The sequence below is a fragment of the Excalfactoria chinensis genome (assembly GCF_039878825.1).
Source record: "Excalfactoria chinensis isolate bCotChi1 chromosome Z unlocalized genomic scaffold, bCotChi1.hap2 SUPER_Z_unloc_7, whole genome shotgun sequence".
Taxonomy (NCBI): domain Eukaryota; kingdom Metazoa; phylum Chordata; class Aves; order Galliformes; family Phasianidae; genus Excalfactoria; species Excalfactoria chinensis.
In genome coordinates, this window is record NW_027315578.1 from 88,146 (window position 1) to 99,879 (window position 11,734).

Consider the following 11,734-nt stretch of genomic DNA (forward strand, 5'->3'; position numbering starts at 1 on the left):
CGTATGTAATTGCCATCATCAGGCTCACTTGCAAATGCCTCTTCCATGTCCACACAGAGATCAACAGGTTAAGCTCAAAGCCATTCAAAGCCATTAGCAGTTCTACACAATCACTGCCTCCGTCATGGGTGTCAGGCACAATAAAAGTAGACAAAAAAACCTCCACCAACAGTATGTTACTTTTTTAAATAGACAGTGAGGGATGGAGAAACCGCATTTTATGTGGCTGCCAGATCCCTTCCAACACAACCATGTGGTGATTCCATGAAAGCTATGTTGCCTTCAACAGCAACAGGAGTGACAACTAGGAAATGCAAACTGGGAGACTGTTATACCTGGCATCACTCAAGAAACACAACAAGATAATATTGGCAATCAAATAAACAGACAGAACACTTGGGAGAAATGAACTGGCACAACAAAGACACTTTTGTTCCTCTATCTGTGATCTGCCCTCTTCCATCCTCATTCACTGCAATTCCAGCAGCCAGTCCCTGCAAAATGGGGTTCCTTCCAGGTAGAAGAAAAGAAAGCTGCCACCAGAAGTGATGCCTACCTTTGCACAGTTCATACTGATGTAGATCAGAACGAGTTGTTTGCCCCCAAAAAAGTAAGCAAGGCAAACAGAAATCAACTGTTAAAAGTAAATATAAGAGAGAGAGTTCTGAGATTTGGTTCTGCCTGAGCTGCACAGAAGGGGGCTGATGGATCCTCAGGATTCCATTCAGAAGGTCCTATCATGACAGAAGAACCACAGTTACTTTCAGGAACAGAAACAGTTCTGATCTTCCTGGCAAAGCTTCCAAGATCTCAACAGATATGACCTGAAGAGAGAAGCGAACAGGATGAAGAGACATTGCACTGGGGTTATTTTATTTTTTAAGTTAAGCCTCGCTAATGTGGAGGTGACACAGTAAAAGGCATGCCTGTATGTCCATGCTTTGCTGCTGGCCCGCCAGAAGGAGCTCTACCTCTGCAGATCCTCTCTGCCTTCTGGAGGGATGTTGCAGGGCTCTAAGTCACTCATTTTGTGCTCCCTTTTTCTCACTGGCAGCTAATGGAATGCACATCAAGAGCAGTGAAGCGCTCAGCATCCTTGCTGGTGTCCCTCAGAACCACTGCAGCAGTGGGGAAAGGGTCCAGCAGAGGCCTGACAGGAATGTGGCCAGCGAGGTGAGATGGAGGGAGCTGAGCTTGACTAGTACAGCAAAGCCCTCAGCTGTCTGAAGGGCAGTCAGAGCCAAGCCCTTCTCAGCACTGTCAGGCTCAACAGAGCAAAGGGTCAGCAGCATGAGCTGCAGTGCTTCCCGGCCTGTGGGAGGTCCAGCTGAGAGATGAGGAGCATTCTTGCCTTGGGGCAAGCTCCTGGTGGAGTGCTGGGACAGCTCTCAGGGAACTGCATGGCCACCATCCTCAGGGTAACCTCCAAGATCTCTGCATTTGTGTCACAAAGGGGTAAAACCCGCCTGAAGTACGCAGTCAGCACAGCACCTACAATTCCTAACAACGTGATTTCGTTCTGGCACATTGTACATCTTTCTCCCCTCACAGACAGGAGGAAAGACAAAGGGTTGATACATTTTCTAAATACGTAAGAAAGGTAAACAGTTTAATGAAATAACAGCTGTTCCCGTCAGCACAGAGACTTCAACAGGGCTGTGCCATGATGCTGGAAAGCCAAATCCAACAGGCAAATGCATCCCCATGATGCTGTGTGTGCAGAACAACTGTTGAGAACGGAACTGTTTCAGCCCTGCTCACACCTCCCAGATTCTCAGTTCATCTTTTTGCGCTTCCTCTGGCTCCCTGATGCTTTCTGCACAGGCAAGGGGAGAGAAAGGGTGCCATGCTTGTGATTTTGATCATTCTCAAGTCCTGGCATCCCCTTTGCCTTGGAGACCTTCAACCGCATGGCCCTTGCAATGTCCATCAACCTGGAAAACAACAGAGAAACGTTGTGTTAGTGGGGTAGAGTGGTCTTCTGGGAAAGACACTGCAGAAATGAGCAATAGCTTGTTCACCTCAGGAGGGAAGCTAGGAGGCAGAAGCAAGCAGGATGTCTGCTCTGCATCCCAACACAACCACCAGAACGCAAACTGGAAGTATTTAAATACTACAAGGCAGGGAGCCTTGCTGGAAAGGCTAGAACACTACCAAACTGGGCACGAGCACCCCAAAGAGTATTAAAAACCCACGGTGCCTTACTCAGTGTACAGCAATCTTGGAGAAAAAAAAAGCAAGCAGCCCGTATTTCCAACAGAATCCTATACCATGAGTGACAGGATGGAAAGAACCTAGTACAGAGAGCAGCTCCTCTTAACTGCTGAAATACAGCAGTCCTAGATGTAAACACATTTTGGATGAGACTGGTACTGAGCAGGGCTTGATCAAGATGTCACCAGCCAGAACACACCTGGAGACTTGTCAAACACAGAATGAAGCATGTTTGAGCAAACGCAGCAAGGAAATGAAAGTCCTGCCTCATCTGGGGCCATGAGAACACACCTCAGAATCCTCTCAGCTGACATTACGTCTTTAAAAGAAAAACAGATTCAGATGGCAAGAGATATCTGGTGCTATTCAAACAAACCTCCCACCATAAGCAATGATCATTCCATGGCTAAATCAAGAGCCTCACAGCCATATGCCTCATCTTTGTTTTTCCAACATGTTGCTGCTTCCCCCACTTTTCTCTTATCACCACGCTACAATCTATGCTCCCAGCTCCAGTAGAGCACTTAAAAGCAAAAACTTTGGTGTTTGTTGCAGAAAAAGAGCATGTCTTTTATTGAAAAGCTTACTTCCAAAGCAATAGAATTTTAAAAAGGTGGGAAACCAACATTAGATTATACTGTTAACGCCACTATTAGTCAACAAAGAGCAGAACTGGAGGCAAAGCCCAGAAATCTTTACATCAAATCTGACTACAGAGCTCACAAAACCAAGGGCTGGTAACAGCCCCGATAACTTCCAGTTATCCCAGAATCTTGATATTAAATCCTTCTAGGAGAAGCCCCAACATATTCTAGAATGCTTTTCAGTGGTACTGAAGGAGTTCTGTCCTTTTGCAGTTCCTTCCCAGCTGCATCACCTCTAAACAACCCTGATGGGAAAGATCCACGTAGTGGAGTCAGGCAGCAAATGTCTTTAGAGTCACCACATCTTGCAGAACAGAAAAGGCTGGGACAGCAATCACACACAGCTGAGCAGCTATTAACAGGGCAACCTGACCCACTCCCAGGTAGCAATAACAAGCTGCCTGATCAGCTAATGTCTGCTGGGAGTCCTCGCTGTCAGAGGAGCTGTCAGGCTCTGCCAGACACCTGCAGGTTTAAGCACATCCGCGCAGCTAGCAGTACAGAGACATCACTTGGCAGAAGAACAGTAGTTTCTTCACAGAAAATTTAAGCCTAGGAAGAAATTTCTTCAAAATCTATCATGACAAGCATTGTTTACCTGGATGCTTATACTGCACACTGTTCTCCACCATTCATCTTCACTGAGTTGGCTCCTCCTCCCAGTGCCAGAGGGCTATGCTGACATCCAAACAGACTCTGACAAACTGAGGAGGTAAGGCGAGCAGAATCTTATAAAGTTAAATTGTAAAGTCTTGCATCTGGGGAGGAACAGCAACTACATGCTCACAATCTGCCTGTGAGAAAGAAAATCTGTTTCTAGTTTTCCAGTTACAGTCAGATACAAATCTGTACTTGCATCCAGACTGGTACCGAGCTGACACCAGATCTCTGCTGAAAGAAGGGATTCAGTGAGGAGCAACATGACTTAGCAGGCAAGACACAGCACTGGGTAGCACCTGGATAGGTTTTCTGCCATTTTGATGCTGCCTGCCTCAAGTTTTTCCACTTTCAGATGGACAAAAAGCCTCACAGTGCACCTGAGCAGGTTTGTGAAAAGCACTCTTTCAAAGCTTTGACACGTATAACTACCCCATTAGACATAGCAGGGCTTGAATATAAAACTTCAACACACTCAGAGTCTAACTGCAACATAGGGAACTCACAGCGGGTATCGCTGTACTATTTGGGCACAGAAGAGGCTCCAGAGCCCTCTTCCCCAGGGACTGCTTGCACGAGGACCACAGGCATCTTAACAGGCATAAGCAAACATGACTCACCTACTTTCGTGGAGCTTCAAGTCATTCTGCAGGACAGTGAGGTCAACTTGGAAGTTTTTAATGTGCAGAGCCAGTGCAATGACATATGCTGCAATTTTAGTCTTCAGCGACGCAGATTAAATTCTGAACACTGAACAGCAAGTGTGAGAACAGATGAAAAGCAGAGAGTCAGCAAACCCAAAACACAACCACCCACCAGGTGCAGACAGAACTGGAGCCCCAGTTAGCTATGGCAAGCATTTCCGAGACATGAAAAAAGAGCTTTAAGAAACACAGGTCCCTGATCACAGGGGCCTCAAGGTCTTCCTCAACAACTGCCCATGTTTCTGTTCAAAAGTGCAGGTCTCTGGAGATGTTTACAGGTTTACAGACTTGACTGAATCACTGTCTACAAACACTTCTGTCTCTGTGGCACACTGGCAAGATGACAGCGAGGTGAAGCTGATCTGAAGGTACTCACTGCAGCCATACACAACACACAGAGCAGGTCTGAAAGCATTTATTTTTACTGTTCACCCCTGGTCTGAGTCTTTATAAACAAATGCACCCTCGATGGCCCACACGGGTTCAACCTCTCTGTTAACCTCCAGTTCACAGCAAACAGCAGATAGATGATGGCTGAGCAATGGCAGTTATGCTACGCAGAGGCTGTTGGATTCTTGAGAAAAGGCACTGCAGCAACAAGTACAAATCTTCTCACTCTTGCTGATCAAGTCAGCCTGGTGAGCCTGGCTAAATTCACAGGCACAGGCTTGTTTAAGCACACATGACTCTGCCTCTCCCAGTTACGTTTCAGACTTCCATTATTCATGGATGAACATCAGCCATAACAGAATATTTTACCTGGCCTGGCCTGCTACTCAAGAGAAGCTTCTGCTGTTCCCGTTTTGGTGCAGTGCTATTTGATAATGACTCTGTGGCCCTTCAAGCTGTTTTCTACATCCTCTGAACATCAATAGCATCAAAGCAATCACAGTTCCTTACCGCCATTGTTGTAGGTCAGTGAAGTTCTTCATAAGCTTCCTGCTAATGATGTGGGGGCATTCAGGACCCATTGGATCTAGAATAGAAAGGGGTTTCACAGCGAGCACCAAGACTGGTTATATAAAATAATGGATATAAAATGTTTTCAGGTACAGAAACCAGGAACTGTCTGTAAGCAAAAAAGGAATCTCAAACTCAGATGTAAACTATTTTATCTCCTACAAATAGGATCTCACTGCAGGACCCTGATGTATGACAGTTAGAAAAGGACTGAAGAGAATGACACACGTATATCCCAGTAGGTGCAGATCTAAAACTCCACAATGGCACGGAAATACTGAACCTCATCACGAAACAAGCTGAACTGTAACTGCTGCATGTAGCCATTTATCAAACAGGTAACTCTGGGAAGCTTCATTGTTTGCTATTATGGTAACTACAAACCAAGTCCCAGCAGGCAGCTGAAAAGGGTAAGAGCTGAAAATTGTCTTACGCTTCTTCTTGATTATTTTCAGGAAGCTGAACTTAATAAGGATGTCCAGGAACCAGAGGCATCGAGCTTTGCGGTCCCTGCTCTTCTCATCAGCAGGCAGGAACTTCAGCTCTTCTAAGACAAAGGAGCAATGGCTGAAGAGGAAAGAGGGAGCATGAGGACCAGAGAATCAGGGACTAGCTTTCTTATTAGAACACATCCTTAAATCCACCGCACAGCTCTTTTAGGTTAGAATAGTTTCCTGAACACTAATACAAGAAAGCTCACAATGCTGCTCTGTGAGCACATTTTCTGTCCACCACAGTCAGCACATTTCTGCACGTGGCACTACAGAGGCCCCTGCACTGCAGAAACCACAAGTTCTCCATGGAGTGTGCCATGTGCACACATACACATGCACACACACTTCTGCTTAGGCACAGATGGGAGGCAGTGAAAGTGAGCTGTGGCTTGTGCTTTACCTGCTTACTTCAGCACCAGGACTTAACACAAGTCCACCTCCATTTGCAAAGCCACAGCAACTTCCAGTTATGACAGTACATGGTAGCGACAGTGCTCGGCCACAGGAATGTCATCCTTAGCACAGCTCTGCGGTCCCATATCGAGGTATTTTCCTTCATCCCGCACTTTGGATTTACTCCCTCTCTTCCCCTATAATCAGTTACCCAAGAGGACAGCTGCACTATTGTGCACAGCACCTTTTCTCCCATCAAGCTACACCTCCACACTTCCCAGAGGTATGCACTGGGTCATGATCTGATGCCTTCTCTTTAGACTGAAGACCATTACTACCCATACTGTAGAGCTGGTAAAGCTGGTTACAGCTGCCATCCTGCCTGTAAGAAGAACCACGATTTCATAATGCCAGCCTTAGCTATTAAAAGGCTGCCTGCGGAAGTATTACCTTTTCTCTTCTGTTTTCTTGGCAATTTCCTCTGGAGTGATGTTAATAAAGGCTGCTGCTGGACCCTGCAATGCTTCATACTCTGCTGGAGACAGAACTGGATGGACTTTAAAGAAAAGAACATGGTTCTTTCTGGTTCTGAATAGCTCACAGTGAGATATGGTCTGTCAGCTCCTGCTATGGGAGGTGTGAGATAGGGAAGTGGGGAAAGAATTATAAATTAGCAGAAAGTAACAACAGAACTTGTTGTAACCAAACCAAATGTCTCTGAGGTACAGTGGCTCAAACACAAATAATTTCTCATATACTCCTGACATCACTGCTATTCTTAGCTGAACAGCTCCCAACAGGCAGGCATAGTACCCCTGTCTTTGTAGGGAGGAAGAACACAGAACTGGGAACCCCAAAGCCTCAACATACCAACTTCCTGCTATCAGCTTTTGGTTTGTGAGGGGAGAAGGCTCAGCCCTGCTGTCACATGCCCAGCAGCACTTTCTCCACATGCCAGACTACCAACAGGAAAGTTTACAGGCACCAGAAACCACACGGTCACTGAAAAAGATACTGTCGTCAAACTTGTAAACATGTTCTGGTCTGTCAGCATCCTCATGACATGGTGGTAGGAAAATGGACGTGTTCTGTTCATCGTCTTGGGCCGCATCCTGGATCAAAGCTTTGGAGAGAAGAAGGAAAGAAGAGAGTATTTGGACCGTGCAGACAAAGCCACAAAGAGTGGACTTCTAGAACACCACCAAAAATGGGCAGAGATGGACGGTGATAACACAGTTTTTCCTAGCGAAATAATAAAGCAGTTCCTTTTCCAATAACAAGTTTGGCAAGGTCCTCAACACGTGCCCATCTCAGCAGTTAAACCAACCTCTTCCCTTCTTACACAAGGAAAACACCCTTCTTCTTCCCACCATGTTTGGCAAGGAAAGGACAGGAAAACGGTAATTTTGATTGCCTTCCTCAACATCTCAGACAACATTCTTACCTGTTACCCCCTTTGCATCTATAACATCTGCTGCTGCTTTTGTCACAGCTGGATTGAGAATATCATTGCCCACTGCATTCATTCGCCGAGAGTTCAGAGCTCGCTTCTGCTTGCTGGTACCAAATGCCTCAATGCACAAATCCACCTGTGTATAACACAGAAGCAACGACAACACACTGAACTCAAGACACTTTGCATGCAGGAAGAATACCCAGATAACCACCGCTTGTTCTACATGTGCGCTTTTAAAGTAATTCCAAACATAACGCTGGGTACAAACAAAGCATACGACAAAGAAATGCAAACGGGCATGTTTTACCTGGGACTGTAGACAAGTCTAAAGTACTTAGGAACATACTGCTAAGCTAGACACTAACAACATGCTGTCTCAAAAACCATCAGTGCATAGAAAGAATGCTGACCCTGCACAAGTTTGTCCTGCAACAAATCAAACATCTCAGTTTCAGACAAGTATTTACCACTGTCTGCTGGATAACTACAGCACATTATGATATCAGGTTTCAACCTTACCTTTCCCTGTAGGATGTATTCTGATAGTCCCTTGTGTCATCAGGAATTAAATTATCTACAAAAGAATAAAAATTAGTATGCTTGGCTTGCAGCAGGCAGGAAAGTGCATGTATTGGGTACCCCTTTAGCTCTAATAAATTACAGAAGGACTAGGCACACCACTTCAGGGTCTTCTCTACAGGATTTTGTTAATAAAATACACTGAATGTGAAAGATTATGTACCTAAAATAAAGAGGGACAATTTTTGCTACAAAATCTAAAAGCATAATGCACAGGTTGCAGCAATACTAAGCTCCTGTTGCCTAAAAAAGAAAACAGTTCCTTAAAGATCATATTCTTAGGATCATTTCCACTAGATTCAGTAATAAAAAGCAGTTCTGCTGGGGAAAAGCTGTTTTCTTTTTCAGTGAACGATTCAGTCTACTAACTTGATTATTTCCAAGCCTCCCTCAGCAGGAGAAGGGCTGCAATTATCCTAAGCAGTGACAACTCTATTTCTAACTCTGGTATTTCCACCCTCCCACACCCGAGCTCTCTGCTTAACTCTTCCCCTGACTATCAGCTGTGATTCTGCTTCATTCTCCCTTTTTTCATTCCATCCTGCTCCCCAGGCGTGGACAGAGTGATGTATCCTCCTTCCCTCATTCTAAGGCGGCACAGCAGAAATAAGAGTAGGAGGAAACAGGGCAATGCTGTCAGTAGCCAATTATTCGGTTTTGAATGCATACATATTTCCAAGACATTGTGACCTCGGCACCAGGGTTAAATACAGAACTGTCCTACCTGACAGTCAAGGTTGCATGTTGAATATTTCAGCATTATAGACTTCCATTTGCCCAGGATCCTTGTTTAAAACACCAAGAAAATACCTGGGGAGAACAAGTGCAAATGATAACCATTGACAGTCTCAGAGCTGAGAAAAATTAACTTGGAATCTATAGAACAGGTTAATTTCTAGCAAGTCATTTTTCATTTCACACTTCAGAGGAGCAAACCCAAATAGTCTGTGCTGCTCCTCACCACAGAATCATAGAACAGACTCACAGAATCCTTAGAGTTGGACCTTTAAACATCATCCAGTTTGTATTTGGAGAGAAAAATTTAACAATCTATATCACGACCCTTTCAAAAGAACCAGCACAAGGACATTAAATGGCTGGAAGCACCTCGTCTTAGCAGTTTCTGCAGTTCTGTTTACGTTGTGTCACCCCACTTCTACTTTAAGTAACCCCCGTGGTCAGAGTAGAGATAAACCACGAGCAAACACTGCAGGACAAATGTAGCGCGTCCACGGGGCACAGCACTCACTAACAGGAGCCTGACACACACACCAAATGTACTTCAGAGCTCTGTAGGTTAGCTGTGACAAAGTAAGATGATCTTACACTTGGTTTCCACTGATACAAGAGGTTCTTCTACCAGAGGATGGGAACGATCCCCCACGCAAAATAGTTCTTAGGAATTCATGGGAGCTGCCTCGAGGCTACAAAGGTCACCTTCTAAAACCAGCACGTGTGACAACTGGTGATTTCACCAAGGCTTCCCATTACAGCACGAGGCACAGACAAGTTCTTAATTCATACAGCACCTCCGGACTGTGGCCCAGAAGTTCAATGGTGACCAACGACCCCCTGGTTTCCTGGTACTGATCTTGGCAGCTCAGAAGGAATAATGCTGTTGTGCCCAGGTTTCAGCTCCGTGCAGACACCTTCTCACTCTTCTCCTCCAGCAGATCTAAACTCCGCTTATGTGTAAGATCACAGCTCCCGAGGAAGCAGCGTGCAAAATGGTGCGGCTGCCAGATGACATCAGCTGCCCAGCTCCTCCCCATTCGCACCACGGCCTCAATGAGAACTCACCAGTCACCTTGACAGAAGGCTACAAGGCCATTTCATTTGCGCAGCTCCTCTGCTTTCACCTTCTTGTTTCTCGCACAGTGTGGCCAGCTCCCCATACCTGCACAGGGAGCTGCATGTCATGGCTCCGCTGCTGAAGTTATTCCCCACGTATGAAAGCCTTTCAGCTTCTGACACCTGACAGACAAAGAACCATGACTTGAAGAGCGCATGGTTTGAAAGCGCACGTTTTGCTGCACGTCCTTCAGTGACACGAAGCTCAGCGCTGCCACAAGCCGCCCATTGGCTAGCGCCACGCCGCGATGCCGCCGCTTCCGGCGGGCGCTCCGAGAGTGCGTCACTTCCGCTCGTCGCCACTAGGGCGTCACTTCCGGGCGACGCGGCGAGAGGCTGCGAGCGTCGCTGCGCGGCGGGTTCGGTGCGCGCTGGGCCCGCGGTCGGAACTCGGCCCGGTCGGAGCTCGGCCCGGTCGGAACTCGGCCCGGTCGGAACTCGGCCCGGTCGGAACTCGGCCCGGTCGCAGCTCGGCCCGGTCGGAACTCGGCCCGGTCGGAGCTCGGCCCGGTCGGAGCTCGGCCCGGTCGGAACTCGGCCCGGTCGCAGCTCGGCCCGGTCGGACCTCGGCCCGGTCGGACCTCGGCCCGGTGGGCCTCCCGTGGGCTGCTGCCGTCTGTCCCGGCCCCGCCGCCCGCCTCGCTGTCCCGGCGCTGAAGGAGGAGCCTGGAGCGGGGCTCGTCGGGTCTGTAACGGCGGCGGTGCGTAAGACCGGCCCCCTGGGGGAGGGGCGCAGCGCGGGCTGGGCCGTGAGGGTCTCCCGGCGGGCTGCCTGGGCGGTAAGGGAGCCGCCCGCACACAGCAGCCCTTCCTGCCCATAGAGGCGGTCCAGGCACGGCCCGGATACCCGAGTCACCCCGAGGGGCACGCAGCAGAGCGGGCCCTCCTGCCTCACCTTTGTGCCGGTACCGCGTTGCTCGTCGTAGCCGAGCTGTGCAGGACGGGACTTGGGTGGGGGGGTGCTGACTCGGGTGCTGACTCTGACTCAGCCCCGCCTGCTGTGCCTTGCTAAGGGCGTGAGGCATCTGTTAGGCCCAGCCTGCAGCTGGTGGCTTGTCTCGTAAGCCTGTCTGTTACAGGAGAGAGCTCAGTCGGCACTGATGTCTGTGTCAAGCCCAGAACGCAGCTCTGTCTTGGAGCTGACCAGACGTGCTTCATTTCTTCCTCCGCCCTTTAAGAATCGCTCAGGGGTTTCATTCAGCACCCACGCTTGAAAATCGTGGCAATTGTCGTTTAATGAAATGTTTCCGTTTCGCATCGTTGTGCGTGCTGCATAGGTTGCTCTGAAAGTAATGCCTCCTGTTTATTCCTGTGCAAACTACAACTGATGGATCACTTGGTAGAGCGAATGCTCCATTGCCAAGCGCCGTTTTTCAGCATGGTAACCACCATTAGCAATGCATTCTCATTGGTGACGAGCGAGGGCCTGCGTACCACCCTCATATAAATCTGCACCAGCAGAGGTGACATCTGTCACCACTGCAGAAACACGGCATCCACCACCTCACCGTGCTCACATCTACTCTTTGTGCTCCACAAGAGTTGATCAATGTCGTTGGGTGCTGGTTTTTCTGCATGCAGGAATTCAGCAACTCGTTTCTGCTTCGTACGCGCTTCCACGTCAGATGCCATCTTGTCATACTGGCCCTCTGCTGCCGTCTGTCATATGGCCCCAGCAGAACGTTGGTGTGAAGATTCAACCTCTGCTGCCATCCCGCCAACATCCACCTCTGACGTTGTGGGCCGACATAACAAAATAGAAGGCATTACTTTTGGAGCAGC

The 11,734-nt window shown here is 48.0% G+C and overlaps 1 protein-coding gene across 1 annotated transcript; it reads right to left on the reverse strand.

The window, feature by feature from the left end:
- Positions 1–3,464: 3,464 nt before the first annotated feature.
- LOC140264758 (DNA-directed RNA polymerase I subunit RPA49-like) lies at positions 3,465–8,098 on the reverse strand. Its single transcript, XM_072360668.1, has 8 exons — positions 8,042–8,098; positions 7,511–7,655; positions 7,082–7,189; positions 6,517–6,613; positions 5,613–5,746; positions 5,120–5,195; positions 4,136–4,265; positions 3,465–3,562 (listed from the first exon to the last, which is right to left on the reverse strand). The coding sequence occupies exons 2-7, from the start codon at positions 7,590–7,592 to the stop codon at positions 4,232–4,234; spliced, it is 531 nt and encodes a 176-aa protein (XP_072216769.1). The 5' UTR covers positions 7,593–7,655; positions 8,042–8,098; the 3' UTR covers positions 3,465–3,562; positions 4,136–4,231.
- Between the last annotated feature and the right edge of the window lie 3,636 nt (positions 8,099–11,734).

Coding starts and splice junctions, on each gene's coding strand:
- LOC140264758 (XM_072360668.1), bottom strand. CDS start 7,592: ATGAATGCAGTGGGCAATGATATTCTCAATCCAGCTGTGACAAAAGCA. Junction 6,614..7,081: donor TGTTTACAAGTTTGACGACA/GTATCTTTTTCA, acceptor AAGTCCATCCAG/TTCTGTCTCCAGCAGAGTAT. Junction 5,747..6,516: donor AAGAAAACAGAAGAGAAAAG/GTAATACTTCCG, acceptor TTTCCTCTTCAG/CCATTGCTCCTTTGTCTTAG.